The sequence below is a fragment of the Dama dama genome, chromosome 11 (genome assembly GCF_033118175.1).
Source record: "Dama dama isolate Ldn47 chromosome 11, ASM3311817v1, whole genome shotgun sequence".
NCBI classification, from domain to species: Eukaryota; Metazoa; Chordata; class Mammalia; order Artiodactyla; family Cervidae; genus Dama; species Dama dama.
In genome coordinates, this window is record NC_083691.1 from 4,675,950 (window position 1) to 4,695,454 (window position 19,505).

At 56.0% G+C, this 19,505-nt stretch overlaps 1 protein-coding gene across 2 annotated transcripts in view; it reads right to left on the bottom strand.

Annotated features, from left to right (window-relative positions):
- The window catches only part of NTNG2 (netrin G2), a 71,975-nt gene extending 54,572 nt beyond the window's left edge, over positions 1–17,403 (bottom strand). For both annotated transcript variants that reach the window (XM_061154345.1, XM_061154344.1), the window contains exons 1-4: positions 17,261–17,403; positions 13,416–13,546; positions 12,958–13,177; positions 12,486–12,828 (exon numbers count right to left, since the gene is read on the bottom strand). In XM_061154345.1, the coding sequence (XP_061010328.1) occupies positions 12,486–12,828; positions 12,958–12,965 (351 nt within the window). In that variant the 5' untranslated portion in view covers positions 12,966–13,177; positions 13,416–13,546; positions 17,261–17,403. The remainder of the gene's footprint in view (positions 1–12,485; positions 12,829–12,957; positions 13,178–13,415; positions 13,547–17,260) is intronic.
- Positions 17,404–19,505: the final 2,102 nt, after the last annotated feature.

Consider the following 19,505-nt stretch of genomic DNA (forward strand, 5'->3'; position numbering starts at 1 on the left):
GCAGACTCCGTGGTGTCTCAGAGGACAGGAGGGGTGGGCAAAAGGCTCTGGCCCCTCTTCCCCAGCCCTCTTTCCTTGGGCTGCCAGGGCGTGCTGGGGGAGGAGAGGCAGACAGGGGCGGTACACGCCCACATGTACGTGAGCACACACACATAGAACAACCGCCTCAATCTAACCATGAGAGAGACTCAGAGCGCCTCAGGGCAGCTAAGCAGCCTGGTTAGGAGCCAGGCACTGGGTCTAGGCAGCCGGGGGTGGAGGTGCCAGGCTCCTCTACTCAGAAGCTGTGTGACTTTGGGCAAGTGGCTTAACCTCTCTGAGCCTCGGGTTCCTCATATTCAAAATGGATATAAATATAGGATCTATTCTTAAGTTGAACCCCAGAGGGTTCAATGAGCTACATTAGGTCAAGGGCTCGGTATGCAGTAGGCACTCACTAAATGTAAGCTGTTACTGGTCTGAAGAGCTTCCAGATGGCTCAGTGGTAAAGAGTCTGCCTGCAATTGCAGGAAATGCAGGAGACATGAGTTCGATCCCTGAGTTGGGAAGATTCCCTGGAGAGGGGAATGGCAACCCAGTCCAGTATTCTTGCCTGGGAAATCCCATGGACAGAGGAGCCTGGTGGGCTGCAGCCGGTGGGTCACAAAGAGTCAGAGACACAACTCAGCGACTGAGCAGGCATGCTGCTGTCTGCAGAGGTGGATCAAGAAGATGCTCAGACAACGGGCCCAGTCAGTCAAGAAGACAAACGGTAGTTTTCCTGAGTGTAAGGGCTCCCAGAGGGACCACAGGGGCCCAAGGGTGGACTCAGGGTGGTCTGCGGAGCCTGTGAGATTTGCAACTCTGTGTGTGTGTGTGTGCGCGTTGTTCTAGGAAGAGCACCCTGAATTCTCACCCCTCCAGAGTAGGAGGCCCTGCCCTGGGGTTTGGGGGCTGAGGTATGCTGGGGTTCTGCCTTTGTCCACCCCCTCTGGGTCCCCAAGTGCCTGGGATGTTACTGATCTCTCCACGCCTCTCCATCTTCCTCTCTCTAAGTATCAAAGTCCCGAAAGCCAGAAGCAGAATCTGGGGGTGCAGTGTGACCTGAAGCGTGGATACGCAGACCCCCCTCTGGGAAAGGCAGGGAATTTACATCCCCAAGTGGGGTGAGACCCGAGGACACCCAGCCCCTGGCAGTCAATCCAGTGTGGAGCCCAGACCCAGCACGATGCCGGCCCGGGAGCCGTTGGCCAGGGGTTCTCGATTGCACCTGGGGCGGGGACAGGGGGTGTGCCCTGGGGCCTGCTGGCTTCTCCTTCCGCTGTCACCTGCCTTTGCTACCTCTAGATGCCCCAGCCGGAGGGGACAATTCGAGGACCTGCAGTCCCCCGAATGGGCATCATGAGCTTTCTGTGGGCTCAGGCAGAGGGGGCGCTGCCGCGGCTGATGGGGCCACCGCAGGCTCCATATCTCATTCACTTCCTTTTTACCTTTTGCCCAACAACACATTTCTGCTACGACTGAGGAGCAATGCCCAGGTCGTGTTTCATTTCCTTTTATTTCCCTGGTCGACACTCGGAGTCGGACGAACAACTCAGGCAGCAGAAGGAGCTGGAATGAGGGACCGAGGGGGTCCTAATGGTCTCAAAGCCCCCAGGATAAACTGCTGCGAGAGAAGGGTGTCTGGTCCTTAAAGATGGGCCCAGGGCCCTTTAATAGGAGGGGGTAGCTCTGAAAGCCCCAGGCATAGATCTGAGGGGCCCATAAACTTGGATTTAATTCCTTCCTACCCATGAGGCCTTGAGAGGTTAGGTGACCCTTCTGGGGCTGCACCTTGGGACCGCGGGTCCCCGCGGACAGCCGGTCAGACCTTCGACAAGGCAGCATGGGACAGTGGCCAAGGCCCCAGAGACAGTCCTGGCCTTGTCACTGCTGTGCAAACTTGGGTAAGCCTCTGCACCTCTCTGAGCCTCCCTCTCCTCATCTGCAATATACCCGTCCCAGTGTTGTGGACAGATACAAACGCAACACACGGCGCTTGCAGGGTGCCTGGCACACAGGGAGGTCTCGGGAAACAGCAGGCTAATCCGGCGAGACGGGGCGGGCAGAAAACACACCAGTAGGTGGTGAGCCATGAGACACACACGCGTGTGTCCCCGGCTCTTGGTTCCTGAAGCTCCCAGCTGAGGGCTGGGCACACACACCCCGCTCCTGAGGGCGGAAGGTGACCCCCGAGGCTGACTTGACCATGATCCCTAACATTCTGCTCCCCAGCCTGCCTCCCCACCGGCCTGGCCTGTCTGCCACAAACATCCCCTTCTGGTCCACCTTCCGTGGCGCTGCCACAGCAAGAACCACGGCTTGTGGGCGGGTCGGGGCAGGGGCCTTACGGGCCCCAAGGCTTACAAGAGCCGACTCTGAGCAGGACTGGGTCACGGGAGGCTGCACACAGGCAGAGAGCTCACCTCCACAGGCCAGAGAGCAAACGCTGACCTTAAGGCCACACCGCCCTGAAGGTGCCACTCAGGCACTTCCTGGGAGGCCAGCCGCCAGTGCTGCCACAGCAAAGATCCAGCACGGCCAGGAAAAAAGAAAACTCAACAGACAGACAAACAAAACACCCCAAAGGGCAGAATCCAGAGAGCGAGGGATGATCTGTAGGATGGGGGAAATATTAGCAAATCATACCCCTGATAAGGATTTAGTATCTGGAATATATTAAAAAACACGTACAACTCAACAACCTAAAGACAGCCCAATGCAAAACTGGGCAAAAAGACTTGAGTATACATTTCTCCAAAGAAGATGTACAGATGGCCTGTGAGAACGTAATACCAGCATTGTTAGTTAGCAGAGAAATGCAAATTAAGACCCCAATGCAATATGAGTTCATACCAACCGGTTAGCCATTAAAATAAAAAAGAAAACTGGAAAGTAACAAGTGTTGGCAGGGACATGGAGACACTGGACCCCTTGTAACAGTGCTGATAAGAATGTAAAATGGTGCAACTGTTCTGAAAAACAGTTTGGCAGTTGCTCAAAGACTTAAATCTAAAATTACCACATGTGCGTGTGTTAGTCACTCAGTCGTGTCCGCCTCTTTGTGACCCCGTGGACTGTAGCTCGCCAGACTCCTCTGTGGATGGAATTCTCCAGGCAAGAATACTAGAGTGGGTTGCTATTCCCTTCTCCAGGGGATCTTCCCAACCCAGGGGTCAAACTCAGGTCTCCCGCATTGCAGGCAGATTCTTTACCATCTGATCGCCAGGGAAGCCCAATATGACCCAGCAATTCCCCTCCTAGGTATAGCCCCAAGAGAAATGCAACCATAGGTCCACACAAAAACTTGTACGTAAATGTTCATAACAATATGATTCATAGTAGCCAAAAAGTGGAAACAATCCACATGCCCATCAACTAATGAATGGATAAACAACATGTGGTAGAGCACACGATGGAACATTATTCAGCTAGAAAAAAGAGCAAGGTACTGGTACGCGCTATAATATAGATGAAGCTCAAGAATATGATGCTGAGTGAAGGAAGCCAGATTAAAAAGTCACACTTTGTCTTGGTCGATTTAAAAGACGTGTCTGGAATGGGCAAATGCATGAGCTAGAAAGCAGACTAATGATTGCCAAGTGCTGGGGACGGAGGAATGGGGCGTGGCTGCTGAGAGAGATGGGATTTCCTTTCAGAAAATGATGAAAATGTCTTGGAAATAGAGATGTTGGTTGTGCAACATTGTGAATGCGCTAAATGCCACTGAACTGTACATTTAAAAACGGCTAAAAAGGCAGAGTCTATGTTATACATTTTTTATCCCAACCTTTAAAAAATTAATGGTTAATCATGTTATGTGACTATCATCACAATTATTTTCAATGAAAAAATATTTTTAAAGTGCCTTCATCACAAGAAAATAAAAATTGTAACTGTGAGTATATGGTGATAGATATAAACTAAACTTAGAGTGCTAATTCTTTCGTAATAGTTTTTTGGTTTTTTGGCTGCATGTGGGATCTTAGTTCCCCAAGCAGTGATCAAACCCACACCCCCTGCACAGGAAGGGCAGAGTCTTAACCACTGGACCACTGGGGAAGTCCCTCCTTTTGCAATATGTACCTGTATCAAATCATTATGTTGTACACCTAAAACTGATAGAATGTTCTATGTCAATTACACCTCAATTAATTTTTTTAAAAAGAATTTAGAAGCAGACACCAAAGGGAAATGATGTGATGTACCATTATATCTTTAGCACTCAGCTTTGTTTTTCCTTGTTTTGATTTTCCTTTAATAGAATACTATAATAAAGGGATTGGAACTTGGAAATAAAATATCCCAGTGCTGCGCTGAGCACAGGAAATGCATTCAGAGCCCCTCTATCTGCAATGGAAACCGCCTCCCCCCCCCCCCCCCCCGCCCCCGTTTTGTCAGTTTTTGACCAAGTCTGAACTCCGGCATAGGTTTTCCCCAAACTCTGAGAACGCATCTACAATCACGCAGCGACGCTGGATGAAGTGGTTAACCTAGCCAAACCTCATTGCACAGCTGGGGACACTTGGCTAAGGGGTTGTCCTTGCCCAGAGGAGACTCTGGAGGGGGTCCAGCACCACCCAGCCCCCATCATTCACTCCAACTGCTCTGACACACCATTCCCTGGCCCCCTTCCCCCTGCCAGCCGTTGGTGTGTGCTTGGGGAATTAGAAACACATTTTCATATATTTAAGCAAATCTGCTGTGATGATTAAAAAAAAAAAAATCAGAACCTGCAAACCGAAGCCGAACAGAACCATGCATCGTCTGCCGTTTCCCACTTTCTCCAACACTCCTGTTCTCTCCAGGAAGGAGCCAGGCCTCCTCGTGGGCCACGTGGGCCCTGGCCAGACCTGAGGCAGGAGAGCCTGGGGCCCGGGCTGTGGGTCCGGAACACAGCCTGGACCCCCTTCCTGGGGTGGTGATGGCTGGCTGGTAAGGTGGAGGGGCTGCAGCTTGGCACCTGCTTCTTGGAGCCTGCCAAGCTCCCGTTCCAGCCCCAGGACTTGCATGCCCCGTGGGCCTCCTCGGGTCTCTGCCTGCCCAGGGCTCTTCTCCTCCTCCCCTCCTCCCCCGACACCCTGGGTCTAATCCCTCTGACACTGGAGAGTGGTTAGGAGCCAGGCAGAGAAGGCTGAATCCCAGCTCCACCAACAGTGCGCCGTGGGGAGCCTTGGTCCAGCTCTCCATCCAGGGCACAGCAACAGCCCCGCCCAAGGCTTACAGGGCAGGGGCTTTGATGAAACCAACAGGCCAAGTGGCCTGTCCCCTCCCCTGTCATCCACACACTCTCCCCTGATGTCACCTGGACCCCCTTCCCGCACCTCCGAATTGCAATTCCTGCTGCTCCCACCATCGCTCTTCTGAATCCTTCCAGCCCCTCAAGGTCACAGACCACCCTGGTGCCCAGCCCCCCGCCTCTGAACTCCCACCGCACACAAGCCAAACCTCGTTGCACAGCTGGGGAAACCTGGCTAAGGGGCTGTCCTTGCTGCGCGGAGACCCTGGCGGGGGCCCAGCTCCAGCCAGCCCCCATCCTTCGGGCTCTCTGCTCTGACACACCACTCCCTGGCCCCCTTCGCCCTGCCAGCACGCTTACACACTGGGCTCCTGGGCTCCTCTTCCGTTAAAGTCCACTTTTACTCCTTGTGTCGCTCAAGCTAAATTCTAGACTAGGGGTGAATGAATGTTGGGGAACATTCACTTTATGACAGGCTCCCCACTAGGGGCTTTCATGCCTTTTCTCATCTCACCCGGACAACCATCCTTTGAGATCGTGTTTTACATCAGCCCAGTTTTCAGATGAGAAAACCGAGGCTCAGAGCACAAAGGACTTACCCAAAGTCCCACAGCCCAGAAGGGGATGAGCATGAGCCCCGACTCGCCCCGTCCCAAACCTCAACTTCTCATCCACAGCCGGGGTCGCCTGCCTGTCCATCCATCCACGCCCTGCTTCGTCATCACACGTGGAACTTGAGGCAGTTTGTGTTAAACACACATTGAAGCAGAAAAATGAATATATATGAAAAGTCAGGGCCAGGGGATGTAGAGAGGCAGATGAGCCTGGGGAAGGTAGGGTGCATAAACTGGAAAGTTCTCGAAGTTCCAAGTCTGACACTCTTTGGAATGATGTCTCCTCCAAGCCCTTTCCCTTCCCCTAGGCACTCCAGAGGCTCTGCCCCCTACCCTCCTCAGGGTGTCTAGACCCAAACTCCTTCCCTTGAAAACGTAGGAGGCCAGGATCTCAGCCACGGGGCCCTCGCAGGCAGGGCTGTCCCCATCCTGTCACTCGTCCGCTCCCCAGGAAGGAGGTTTCACTAAGCAACAAGATGTCATGCATGGAACTATTCTTGTCCCAGGCTGGGACCTGCCTCGGGCATTTCAAGAGACTGAGCGGCTTTAACTAAGGGCTGGGTGAAGCTCAGGTTCCAAAATCACTTCCTGCTTAAGGACAGAGCTGTGCAGACCTCCTGCTATCAGCTGATTGAAAACCTCAGAGAACAGGGGCACAAATGGGGAGAAGTAGAGGCTTTGGGTGCCTCCTCTGTCCTGATTGAAACCCTAGTTCTTCCTGTAAGACCCAGCCCTAATCTCTCCTCCTCCGAGAAGCCTTCCTGGATCACACTGTCCTTCAACCCATCCATCCATTGGTTCAGTAAATGCCTGCTAAGCACTGACTGAGTCAAAAGGGAGGGATGTGAAGATGAACAAGGCAGCCATGTCCCCCGAGGAGCTCCCAGCCCAGTAGGGAGGCAAACATCAGGCGTAGAATAATGAGCATGAATTGAGCATCCATATGTGTATTCTATCAATAGTCCTGTTTAAGGAAATGAGACTCAGAGAGGTTAAGCGTCGTGCCAAAGGTCACACAGCAGGGGAGTCCAACCTCTACCTCTCCGCCTCTAGAGCCTGAGCTCTTAACTAGGAGGCCACATCTGTGAGCTTAAATGACGAGGATGTTGCCAGATGAGGTCTTTTAACCCGCCTGGGCTAGGGAGTCAGGAAAAGCCTCCTGGAGAAGGTGGGTTCCAGCCTGAACCTTGAAAAAGGAGCCTGGGTTATCTAGGTAAGCACAAAAGGGTCAGACATGAAGGAGGCGGGAAAACTTTGTGGGAAGCTGGAGCTGGGAGGGATGGGCAGGGTGGGGGGGGTGGGGCGGGGTTGGGGGGGATGCACCTTCATCCTTTGCAAGCTCCTTACACTAGGTGTCTGGCTCACCCACTCAGTGTTAGGCGGGTACCACCCTGAACACCTGCCCTGTTTCTCTTGCTGTCTACTTGGATTTGCAAGAGTTATCTCACTTCCCCCTGACAGCTGCTCCTGGCATGAGGTCAGCCCCGGAAGCGGGACAGGAGGGGTGTGACAGGGAGAAGCGGGGAGGCTGGAGAAGGGTGTTCCCCAGGCTGTCCTCCGTGGGTTTGGGGCCAGAACACAGAGGGAGAGGGGACCCAGGCCAGTGAGCCTGGTGCTGGTGAGCTCAGCGCCGCTGGATGGAAACATTTCGTAAACATCACGGTCTGGCAGGAGGCGGGGCACCTGTGACCTTGACTGCATGTGGTGTTCAATGTCATAGTGGGGAGGGGCTTGAGGTCTCCAGGACCCACCTGCCACCTGAGTTATCACCCCAGCAGACCCCCTGGGTGAGGGATGGGGCCACTGGCTCTGCATCTGGGTAAGCTGAGGCACAGAGAAAGCAAAGCGGCTTCTGAGAAACATGTGTATTCTAAGTTTTCTTGTATGACAAGACCCTGGCATCTCTGTGTGCTGAAGTCTCCTTAGATGAAATGTTTAACATTCGCCTGTTTCACCGTGGAAAAGTCCAGATGCTCAAGACGGGATCAACAGCACTATCAAAGCCTCACACTGGAAGAACACTGGCACTCTCTAAGCACTTGCTGATATGCTGAGAGGACCACTTCCTTCTCCCAGCAACCTGGAGAGGTGGGCAAGGCAGCCATCATCACATCCTGTTACTGGTGGGGAAACGGAGTCTCAGAGACTTGCCCCAGATCACTCAGCCCATAAGCAGCAAAGCCGAGATGCAAGCTCAGGTCTTTGGATTCCAGGCCTGAAGCTTTTGTCTGGATATCATAACACCTTTCCAGAACCTTCCACCGGGTCCCCAACATTCAGGAATCTGAGCTCCCAGCTTCACCCCTCACTCTGGGACCCCTGCTCCTCCTGCTGTGTGCCTTTCTCCTTCAGCAGTAGTGACATCCCCTTATTCTGCAAAGGTCCCGTGGGAAGCACAGGTCTCTTGCCTGCCCATCATCAATAATAAGTATCACCCATCGCTGACGGATGATGTAGAGCAGTGTTGCTCAGAGCATACCCTGTGTGCATCTGAATTACCTGAATTTCCTGTTAAAATGCAGCTTCTGGCTCTGAGGGTCTGGGTGGGGGGGTGCCCAGGACCCAGTGTTTCTAACAAGATGCATCTTGGGAGGATAGCTTGGGTAGCGAGTGGGCAGCCAGCTGTAGGGCCATTTTCAACATCACCTGCCTGGTCTATGCCCCCGGCCCTCTTTCCTCACCATCTCTCTCCTGAGACTCAAGGCACAAGGACAAGGGTTCCCCCTTCCTTTCGTGGCCGTGCAGGTGGCTGGTGGGCAACCTCTCTTTCAGAGCACCGTGGGGCTGCTCCCCATCCTCCAGGGGTCCTGCGAGAGGCTGAGAAGCCTTTGCCTCCTTCTCTCTGGCTCTGCAGACTCAGCAGGCTGGCCCCCTCTGCCCAGGCACTGGGAGTCAGAGGTGGGAGGCTGCCCGCCATCTCCCGCAGCCCTCATTGAAATTTCGCCCTTGCCTGAGAATCTTTGGTTGAGAGCTCAGCCCTATTAATTCTCATTGTGCATTTAGAGCCAATAGGTTTTTATTTATTCATTTATCTTGGTCTTCCTCCTCCCTCCCCTTCCTCACCGGGCTGGAATTTACAATTCAGGTCTCAGGTGGCCTTGCGGAAGGACGACGAGTCCAAGGCCGGGAGAGTCTGTATGTTGAAGCCTGCAAGGGACAGTCGCCCCCCACCCCCCCGGCCCCTGGTGCACCCTCAGGATGCTTCAGGGCTCATGCTCCATTCTGAATGGATGTTGCAACAGGCCCAGCACTAACTGCAGGAGGGATGCCAGGAAACAGGGACCCACTGGGCAATCCTGAGGCTAAAGTGGGGCTGAGGGCTGCCTGGGTACCACTAGGGCGCCCTCTGGTGGCTGGTTAAAACCACCGGCCAAGGCTAGAGGAATTAACAGCTTCCCGAGCATATATCCAACTGCCTGCTGCCCTGAGACTAGGAATACAGGGCGTGGCGTCCTCAAGGCTGGACAGGGGCAAAGAAGAAAAGGCCCGGACACCATTGAGGGCATTAAAGCCACAATAATAAGCAAACAACAGCTACCACACCTTGAGCACCTACTATGTGCCGGGACTCGCATGGCTGGGCTGTGTCCTTCCCCCAGCACTGTGACGTGCCTTCAGCAGCAGCGTCTCTGCTTCACCGAAGCTCAGAGAGGGAAGGTGGGCCACCTGGCGCGTAAGCACAGGCCTTGCCTGGCTGCCCACAAGTTCCTGGCCTGCCCTCTAGACTGAGCGACCTTGGCGGGATTTAGCCAACACTTTCTAATCCCTAAAATGGGATTAGAACGGTCACCACCTTGGAGCATCCTGCTGCTAAGTCACTTCAGTCGTGTCCGACTCTGTGCGACTGCATCCCTGGGATTCTCCGGGCAAGAACACTGGAGTGGGTTGCCATTTCCTTCTCCAGTGCATAAAAGTGAAAAGTGAAAGTGAAGTCGCTCAGTTATGTCCGACTCTTCGCAACCCCACGGACTGCAGCCTACCAGGCTCCTCCATCCATGGGATTTTCCAGGCAAGAGTACTGGAGTGGGGTGCCATTGCCTTCTCCGTGGAGCATCCTAGAGATGATTTAATGAGACCTGCACAGAACCTGCTCCGGGAAGCTGTTGTGAACAGCAGGGCGGGGGTTTGAATCCAACTGGATGTGACCCCCTCCTCCCTGAAGAAGCAGCCTGGGCGGTGTCCCCACCCCCATTGGCTGCATGTTCGTGATCAAAGGCAGAGCCGGATGGCATCCCATCATGAAACATTTAAGTCCATCAGGTTGGTGTCAGGACACTGAGGACCCATCTAGCAAAGGAAGGTGGAGATGCTGTTTTTCCACCACTGCCCTCCTCACCATCTTCCCAGGAAAGGACAGGAAGGTGACAGAAGGTCCTTCCACAGCCCAGGGTTCCAGGACCCAGGCTGGGCAGCATCGGGACTGTGGTGGGGTGACCACCCCACCTCGGCAGCTGTGCTGGGTTCTCTGTGTGAGAATGGGGGCAGGGCAGAGGCCCAGGGCCCAGGGCATCCTGAGCCAGCCTTGGCCAGGAGAGGGCCTCGGACTTGCGCCTGATGGTCATCCCCACTTCTCGGGTCTTGACCAGAGGCTCGTCCAGTGATTTATGATTTCACCACCCACCCCGTGCCCCTGCCCCCGGCACATTAAGATCGCGATGAATATTTAAAAGAAGAAATATAGTCAAGACTCTTAACACAAGAGGCAGCAGTTGACTCTGCTCTGGGAGTCGAGTGGAGAAGTCCTCACATGAGCTGGGGCGGGCACTGAGCCTGAGATGTGGATCAGAGCTGAGCTTCCCCAGTGCTTACCTTGGCCCTGACCTTCAGGGGCCAGCCCCCTTGCCCATCCCTGAGCCAGCGAAGCCCTGGGGTCCTCAGTGAAGTGGGACCATCCGGTCCCTTGCTCCTGGCCCTGTGCAGCCTTCTCCTTCCCTGTCTCCCTCTCTCCCCAGCTGGGGCCGGCCAGTCTCCACCGCCCATAGTGACAGCCTCCTGACCACTGACCACGGGAACCTACCTTCCCAGGCTGACAGCTCTGGGATAGGACCCAAGCACCGCACAGGACTGAGCCATCCTTAGGAGCCCGGTGGGGACACCCACTTAGTCTGTGCATAAACCCAGAGTGCTGGAGGCTGTCCCAGGACACATGGAGGCAGCAACCACCCAAGGATGACACCCAGCCCTCCTGTGGCTTCTGCAGCCTGGCTTCCCTGTCCAGCCTCCTGCCTGGCCCAGGGCCTGCAGGGCTCTGCCCAGCGGAAGGCATCTTTTGGGAGGCAGATCAGCTCAGTGACTCTCGAGTCAGATGCTCACATCAGAGCTTTACCACTTCCTGGGCTGTGACTTTGGGCCTCAGTTTCTCCATCTGTACAATGGGAATGATGATAGTTACCATCTAGGGGCACTTGCTCTGTACCAGACCCTAGTCTGAGGGTTTATTTTTTAAATTTATTTTTAAATGTATATTTATTTATTTGGCTGCATCAGGACTTGGTTGTGACACGTGGGATCTTTCCTTGAGGCACACAGGCCCTCTAGTTGTGGCGCCTGGTCTCCAGAGTGCTCAGGCTTCAGTAGTTGTAGCACTCAGGCTCAGTCATTCCATGGCATGTGGGATCTTAGTTCCCTGACCAGGGATTGAACCCGTGTCCCCTGCATAGCAAGGTGGATTCTTAACCACTGGACCACCAGGGAAGTCCCCAGTCTGAGCATTTTAGAGTCAACTAAACGCCTTAGGGTGACCCGAGTGTGTCCACACTTTAGAGGACAGCTGCTCAGAGATGCCACCCGTCCAGAGCTCACTTTCTGAGACTTTGTGCGGCACAGAATCAACCCAGCTGAACTGAGCGAGGACTCCAAGGAATGACAGCCGCCACACTCAGGGACTGGCACAAACGACCCCCACTGTTATTACTGTTGTTGTTAATGGAGTGCCGATGTACCCTGTGGCTCTGACTCCGTCTTTAACTAGAGACTCAAGTAACAACACCTGAAAGCCTCCCTTCCCCTGACTTAACCAGTGACTGTGGCCACCGCACATCGTGATGGAATCAGAAAGGGTGCCGTCGTCACCAGCCACCCGGATCTGACCCCTTCCTTCCTGCCTTACGAATCCTCTCTGCACTTCCGCCAGACCTTCCCCCGCAAAGGGCGCTTGGCCTTGGTTTTCTGGACTGGATTGGGTGGACCAGGAGGTGACCCCCTGGAGGGATGAACAGGCGCAGGGCAGAGTGCAGTCTTGCAAATAGCACCTTGCTTGCTCGCCCAGATGCTGACTTCCTACAAGGGAGGCGGGGCTTATCTTCAAGGTTGGGCAACTGTGCCTTGGGTGGTTTGGCAGTTTTCCCCAGAGGAGAGGATCCAGTGATCACCAGGCCAAGAATTTCCCCACCCCAAAAAACAGTGTCACGTGACCCCAGCATCCTCCCGGCATCCTCTGCTCTGGCGCGTTTCCAAGGTGGGACAGAGACGGGTCCCAATCCTACAGGCGGGAAAGTCAGCCTGGCATCCGGGTCCTCCTGTTCTGCGCACCCACCCATCCCATGGGTCTGGCCCAGACCCCCCACCCCCACCCACTTGGCCTGAGCGAAGGCCACAGCAGGGGGCCGACTTACGTGGGAGCAGAATCTCTCCGGGGGGTCTCCGCATGTGATGCCGGAGGGCTCCACCTTCACCTTGACGTAGTCCTTCAGGCGCATCACCTTGGGCTGGCAGGCATAGAACTCCCAGGTGGGGCCTTCGTCTGTGGTCACCCAGGATTTGCAGATGTCGTAGTCCCCGGAGGCCAGTGGCAGGCAGTGCAGGAGGAGGGCCAGCAGGCGGAGCATGGCGGCACAGTCCCCGGGGTGCGGCCCGCAGGGGGCCTGGTGAGGCGGCGGCTGGCTCAGGCGGGACGTGCAGCCTCCGCATGGAAAAGCCACATCTACCGGGCGACGGAGGCCGGATGTCCCAGGGACTCTGCCAGGTCGCAAACAGCGAGGAAACTTGGTTTTTCCAAGAGGCCGATGTGGAAAACCCAGAGCCAGCGTTTCTCAGAGAGCTGATGGGCAGATCAAGAAGTTGCCCACAATTTGGCGTCCTCCTCACCTTAGCATCACTCCTCTCCCAGAGGTGAATCTGATCAAATCAGGCAGACTCTCCAATTGTGACCGTGGATGGAAATGGGAGACGGAGAGAGTCCGCAGGGATCTGGCATGAGGCTGGATCGGATTGCTTTTAATTTTTGTCCTTCCAATCAATCCAGCTCTTTAAAGGGCCCTTTCATGTGTGATGTGTGCTCAACACAACTGCACAACCACCCTCCGGCCTGCGTTGTAAAGATAAAACAAAATCAGGCGGCGTACCTGTTAGCTGCATACACGTTCCCCCATGGGTCTGGACTTGGCATTTTGGACCAATGAAAGAGATTTCTTTTCATATAGGCTGAAAGTGACAACAATCACGCAACTGGACTGGAGCACAAAAAAAGCGACTGAGGTGTTAACTGGGGAGCAGCTTATTTGGGTCTGCTTTGGTGGGGACAGGTGCTAATGGGGCCAGCTGACCTTGGCTGGTAGCCATCGGCAACTTATCAGGAAGTTTCTGAGACTTCAGCTCCCAATCCATCCAGGTACCCGGGGTCTGGTTTGTCTTTCATTGTAGGAAGGGAGTAGAGAGAGCTCATTAGCAACAACACCTGCAACAAATTAAATAGAGAAAGAGGGGGATAAAGATGTAGAAGAACAAAAGCTCTCTGGCAAAACGTGCAAAACACGAAGCTGCATTAGCAAGGTCTCCAGAGAAAACTGGGTTATTTTCATTAATATCAGAGAGGCACATTTGGAGACGGGGTACATTATTCAAGAAGGCGATGAGCTTTCTCCTTATTTCTGGGCGTCCTTGGGTCAGCAGAAGTGTCCCTGTTTGGGGTCAGTGACTTTCTAAAACAGCCCCAGGAGCCGAGACGGAATGGTGGCTTTAAAATACTGTGACTGACAAGTCAAAATGTCAGAACCGTTGAAGGCAGAGATGAGGCTGTAATTATCTGTGTCGATGAGGATGTGTGGACAGGCTCAGATAAAGAATGGTCCACGCGTGGTCAACAGTTATGAATCAGGTGCTAATAACTCTGTCTCCAAAATTCTGAAATGGTGAACTTAATTTTCAACTGTAAGCAACTAGGGATGTTGAAGATTTTGACGGAAGTGACGATGGTGTGTCATATTAGATTTTTCCGATCGAGGCCAAAATTTCGCAGTCATCCTTAGAGGGTATGTTTATAAACAGGTCACCATTATGATTATTGCTTTACTATTTTAAGCTACTGGTAATTATTTAAAATCCCTAAATAGATATAACTAAGATGAATATTACATTGTGGGAAAAAAACACAACTCCAGTAATGTGATGTGTTCCCAGACATTTGATATATCACCAGGAGAAACTGGTCCCCCAGTGAGGGATCCTGGCCAGAAATACTTAGCCAATACATAGGGCAAAGGTTACTGCAATGAGTCACAGCAGAGCCATGTGTGTTATTAATTCTGGTAATTACATCTCTGATTGTTGCACCTAAATTCCCAAACTGCTGCAGCATCCATGCTACCTTCACCGCTCACCTGACTCTTCAGCCATTGTATCTAGAAGGTCCTGAAGAGTTAACTATGTTTCCGTGATCCTCCATTCTCCATCCAGGCACAAACACATTCCTGCCCCAAATGCCAAACCAGAAGGTTGGGGACGCTGTCCAAATTGGGGGCTGATGGCTCAGCTCCTCCCCAGGCGGAGTCCCCTGCCTAGGTCCCAGCGCTCCTGGCTGGGGGCATCATAAATCTGCATTAAGGCAGCCCCTGCCCCTCTCTCTGGCTGAAGGGCTCTTGATGGAGATGAATGAGGAGCCAGGGGGACACATTTTCACATCTCACCTCTGGCTGTTTCGAGAGAAACGGTGTTACAGAGTCCGCCTGGCCTTGAATGTGCTCCTTGCTAGAAAACTCTCAGAAAGAATCCGCCTGGAGACTATTTTTACAACCTGAGAAAATGTAGTAAAAATAAAATAGCGCCGGCCGGCAAAGGTTTGGATGCCTCTGTCTGAGCCTCATGCTGCCCAGAAAACAGCACGTCCCTAATTAATTCTCCCAGCCGCGGGCTCCCAACTGTTCACTCCCAGGAGGCGCCCCTGATACGGGACACCAGGGCGCCGGGCTCCCAGGGAGGACCCACCCAGCCTGGGGCTTCCTTCATCTGCAGTGATGCTCCCAGCCTGGACGCTGCTGGACGCGGGGAGGCAGCGAGGCCCGGAGGCCAGGAGGCCCGCCAGGTCCACGAGGCAGCACGCCTTGCAAATTTATTAATTGCTTTGCAGTTCTGTTGGCTTAAATGCCATGCATTCCCTGGAAAACGGGGCGAGGGTGGGGGGCCAACAACGACAAAATCTGCCCGGGAGGGGGGCAATAAATGTGTTTACAACTAGTCAGTCAATTGGGCATTGCTGGCACCATAAGGGAATTGTGAGCTCAGCACGAGAATATTATTACAGTCGGTTTTTGCCAAAGAGGAGAAAACGGGAGGGGGAGAGACTCAAGAGTCTTCGGCACAGCGAGGCGGAAAGCGGGGAGAGAGAAGCCAGTATGGGAAATTTCAAGAGTAAGAGGTTGGGTCCCGGTAGATTGTTTTCTCCTTGGAAAATAAATCTTCACCTGATATTATTAAGAAACTGCAGCTCCCAGAAACAAATAGAATCAATGTGCTTTATTTTCTTTTAAGAGTCCTCAGGAACGGGAGGGGAGGGGGAGGGGCTGATAGCCAGGGTATTAAAACCCGAAAATTAGATTTTACCAGGATTTCTGAACTCAGATTTCTCTGTCTTATTGAATTAGCGCCTCTCGAGCTGGCTGGGCTCGAAGCAAGCTCCTCCCTAGTTGCCGGCTGGGCCCTCGCCTCCTGGGAAACTTGCCTGGTGGGCGGGGAACCCCTAGAGGTGGTCCCTGGAGAGGGGGCGCTGGGGGTTTCTCCTGGGACCCAGCCCACACCCCGGTTTCTTTCTTCCTTCCCAGCGGGACACCAGAAGAGGGGGTGAAATCCACCTTCAGGTGCGGTCGGGGTCACCTTCCAGTCCCACCCCACCCTCCCAACTCTAACCATCGCCCCCCCAACCCCGGCCGGTCCTATGGGTGCACCCGCTCACCGCCGCCGCGCGAGCCCCGGTGCCCCAGCCGCGGAAGGGCAGCGTTCTCGGGCTCCGGGTGCCCACCTCCTCCCTCCCAGCCCCAAGCCCTCTCAGCTCCCAGGCAACCCCGAAAAGTTGAGCGCGGCGGTGGGGCGCGAGGAGGCCTCCACTGGGAGTGTGGGGCTGCGGCACGGGGCTGCTGGTGGGGTGGGGGTCAGCTCCCCGCCGCGGACCCCAGGGGTTCAGAGTCCGCGCTTCGGGTGGGCTGCAGGGGTCGTGCCTCGCACGGTAACGTGCCCGGCAATCCCTCCGTCGCTTTTTGTCTTTCCGAAGTTGAGTGCAAGCCCCGGAGCAATTAATAATCACACCTTTAATAAAGGCCGGGCTGGCGCCGAGGGGCCCCCCCCTCATTTGGCTCCTCCTCCCTTAATTAGGAGACGCCGAGCAAAGCGCCGGGCAATTACTCGCATCCTTCTGCCCAGCGCCGCAGCCGGCAGCGACCCCGCCGCCACCCCCAGCCCCCAGGCAGGCAACTTACTCGGGAGCCGGAGCCAGCGGACCCCGCGAGCCCACAGTCCTCTTCCCGCCTTCCCGCGGCCCCTGCTCCCACCGTCCGCGCGCCACCCAGCTCCAGGTTCGACTCCACAGTGTCCCCGAGCCGGTCCGGACGCATAACCCTCCCCACCAGCCCACCCCTCCCAGGCGCCGAAAGAAGTTTCTAGCGGCGGCCGGAACGCAAGAGTTTTTCTGTGCAACTCACACATTTTCCCAGTTTTCCGAGAGGGGAAGGGGATGGCAGGAATTGGGGTGGCTCTAGAGGGTGGCGATTCAATCGGGGTAGGGGAACGGCCCGAAGGAAGGGTTAATTTCCTTTCCACAAACACATCCAGACGTTCTCTTAACATCCACCCTCCCGCCCCACTCACTCGCACAAACGATGGGAAATGACCCTGGTGGGGAAAAAGCCAGCTCCGAAAGACAAGCTACTCCTTTAAGATGTTGCTACAAATGCACACTCACACACCCCTCTCCAAGCGACTCCGGTCCTCTGCTAGTAGCAGCCGCCACCAATAACTTTTGCATCCGAGCCTCGGCTGGGCTGCTGTTAAGTGGCTCCCGGCCCCGGGAAAGCCTGCGCGGTCACCGAAGCCCTTTAAAAATGAAAGGAGACTGGCCAAGCTGCAGCATATCCACCCACCCCCCCACCCCGCTCGCCTCCCGGGCTCTCCCCGCCCGCCTTACCCCGGCTCCGAGAGGCTTCCCGGAGCGGAGACCCCGGAGGCCGCCACCCTCCGGCGCTCTGCCTCCCCCGTCTGGCTGGCGCTGGGTGGGGGCAAGGGCCGAGGGCTGCGAGCAGCTGCTTCTTCCCCCGCCGCCGCTGTGGCCGTCAGATCGGGGCTGGGGAGCCCTCCGGCCGCCGGGGGGGCCGCCCGCAGCCGTCCCGGAGACGCGGGCCGGGGGAGGGGGCCGTCTGCGCCGCCCGCATCGCCCGCCGGGGGCCGAGCCGGAGGTCGCCGCTAACAAGTGCAAACTTTTGGGGCCCCCTGGGCGGCTCGGAGAGGACCCGCGCTCGGGCACTAGGCAGCCCCCGGCCCGGGTGGGCTTCGCGGCGGCTCGTCGGGGCTCCGGGGCATTGCCCCCCTCCCCGGGGCGCGGCGCGGGCCAGATGGCCGGGGCGCTTCACTGCCCCCCTGCACGCCGCTCCAAGTTAATGCTGAGGCTAAATCCTCTTGCCATCACTCACGATCACCATCGGGGCTTTTATCTCCCGGTCTGATCCGGGCTGCGTAACTTCCTCTGTGTGGCTTTAACACACCATCCCACCACGGAGCAGCGGTCTTCTTAAAGGTGCAGGAAGGAAATACTGGGAGACTCGGGGGACGCGCCACGGCCTGGGGAGGGGCGCGGCGAGTAGGGGCGTCCCGGCGGGCCCGCGGCCAGGGTGGCCCCAGCGGGCGACCGCGGGAGCGAGCCTGCTCTGGGGGGGCGAGGGGGGACGGGGGTCGCAGCCTACACATCGCCTCCCGGCCCGGGGGCCAGCGGGTCCCCGCACGCAGAGCGCATCTCAGCCAGCTCGGGCCAGGCGCCGCGGGGCTGCGGCTTCCTTTCCCCAAACCCCGGGGGCCCGACCGGGTGCCGGCGCACATGGGTGTGGGGGCTGCCCCATCGGCCCCCGGGGAGGGGTCCAAGTGAGTCAGTCCGCCCTCCGCCGCCACCCCCCGCCCCCCCAGACAAGCCAGGGGCTCAAGGCTGCTGCTCAGTCTCCCTGTGAAGTGCTGCCACCCAGAAGGCCCCAAGCAGTGGGTAAAGGGGTGGGTGGGTGGATTTGGGGAGACGGGGAGGGGGACCATCTGAGCGCACAAGCGGAGCCTGAATACCAGCTGACACATCGCCGCCTCCACCCTGACGGGCCCTGCTTTTGACGGAGCCAAGCCAGCTCCGGAGGGAGTGCGGGGTAGGGGGCAGGAGGGGCCTCACTCCCTGGCGAGCCTGGGAGGAGGGCGTGGGAGGACTCCCGCAGGGGCCTAGGGCAGAGGCCAGTGGATTGGCCGCACTGGCAGCCCCCTGGGGCTCTTCAGCGCCCCCCCCGCCCCCCACCCCGGAGGTTTCCTTCCCGGCTGCCTCCCAGGCCTGTGGGGAGAGCTGTCTCCATCTTGCAGGGGCACCCGTGGCTTTCAGATGCTCCGGGGCGCGCTCCGGGTGGGTTCTCACTGCAGCGCTCAGGCAGCCGCCTCTGTCATTGGGATGCATCAAGAGCAAAGCCTGAGGAAGGAGAGAGAGCAAGGAGGGACTGGGCCAAGGTCACGGAAGGTGTCAGGGATAAGAGCAAGGTGTGCCCCCGAGGGTCCCAACCCGCTGCCAGCCTTAACCCTTCCCTCCTCTGGGCTCCCCCCAAGCTGCCCGAGGGGGGTGTGCTGCTGAGTAACGCTTAGCCTGTTGTTGCAGAGTGGACGTGGAATTCAAGACTGTCCTCTGCTTTAATAGTCATAATAATAATTTAACATTTATTGAGCACCTGCTTTATGCCAGGATCCATGCAAACCGCTTGATGTGTCTTATCCACTGGTTCTTCCCCGCGGACCTGGCACTTAACTCCTATTAGTCAAGTCCCAAGTTATATTAAGAGATGAAGCTTAGAGATGTTAAGTAACTTGCCCAAGGTCACACAGCTGAGGAAGACGCTGGCCTGGGAGGCAGGGCTCTTGGGCTCCCCCGTGGGGTTCTGCTGCTACTCCCTGACTTGCTGGTTAACTTGGGGCACACAGCACAGATTGCTTCCGGGCCTCAGTTTCCCCATCTGTGAGATGTGAGTGGTGGGTGAGTCTTTTCCTTTTCCAGGGAGCAGACAAGGCCATGAAGGACCTCCTCCCGCAAGTGCTCTCAAAGCCCTCCCACTGGAGAAGCCCACCCCTGCCCCCCACAAGGCTGTCCAGGAGAGCAGATGCTTGCCAGCCCCTGCTTACCTACTCCCCAGGCCTTAAAGCAT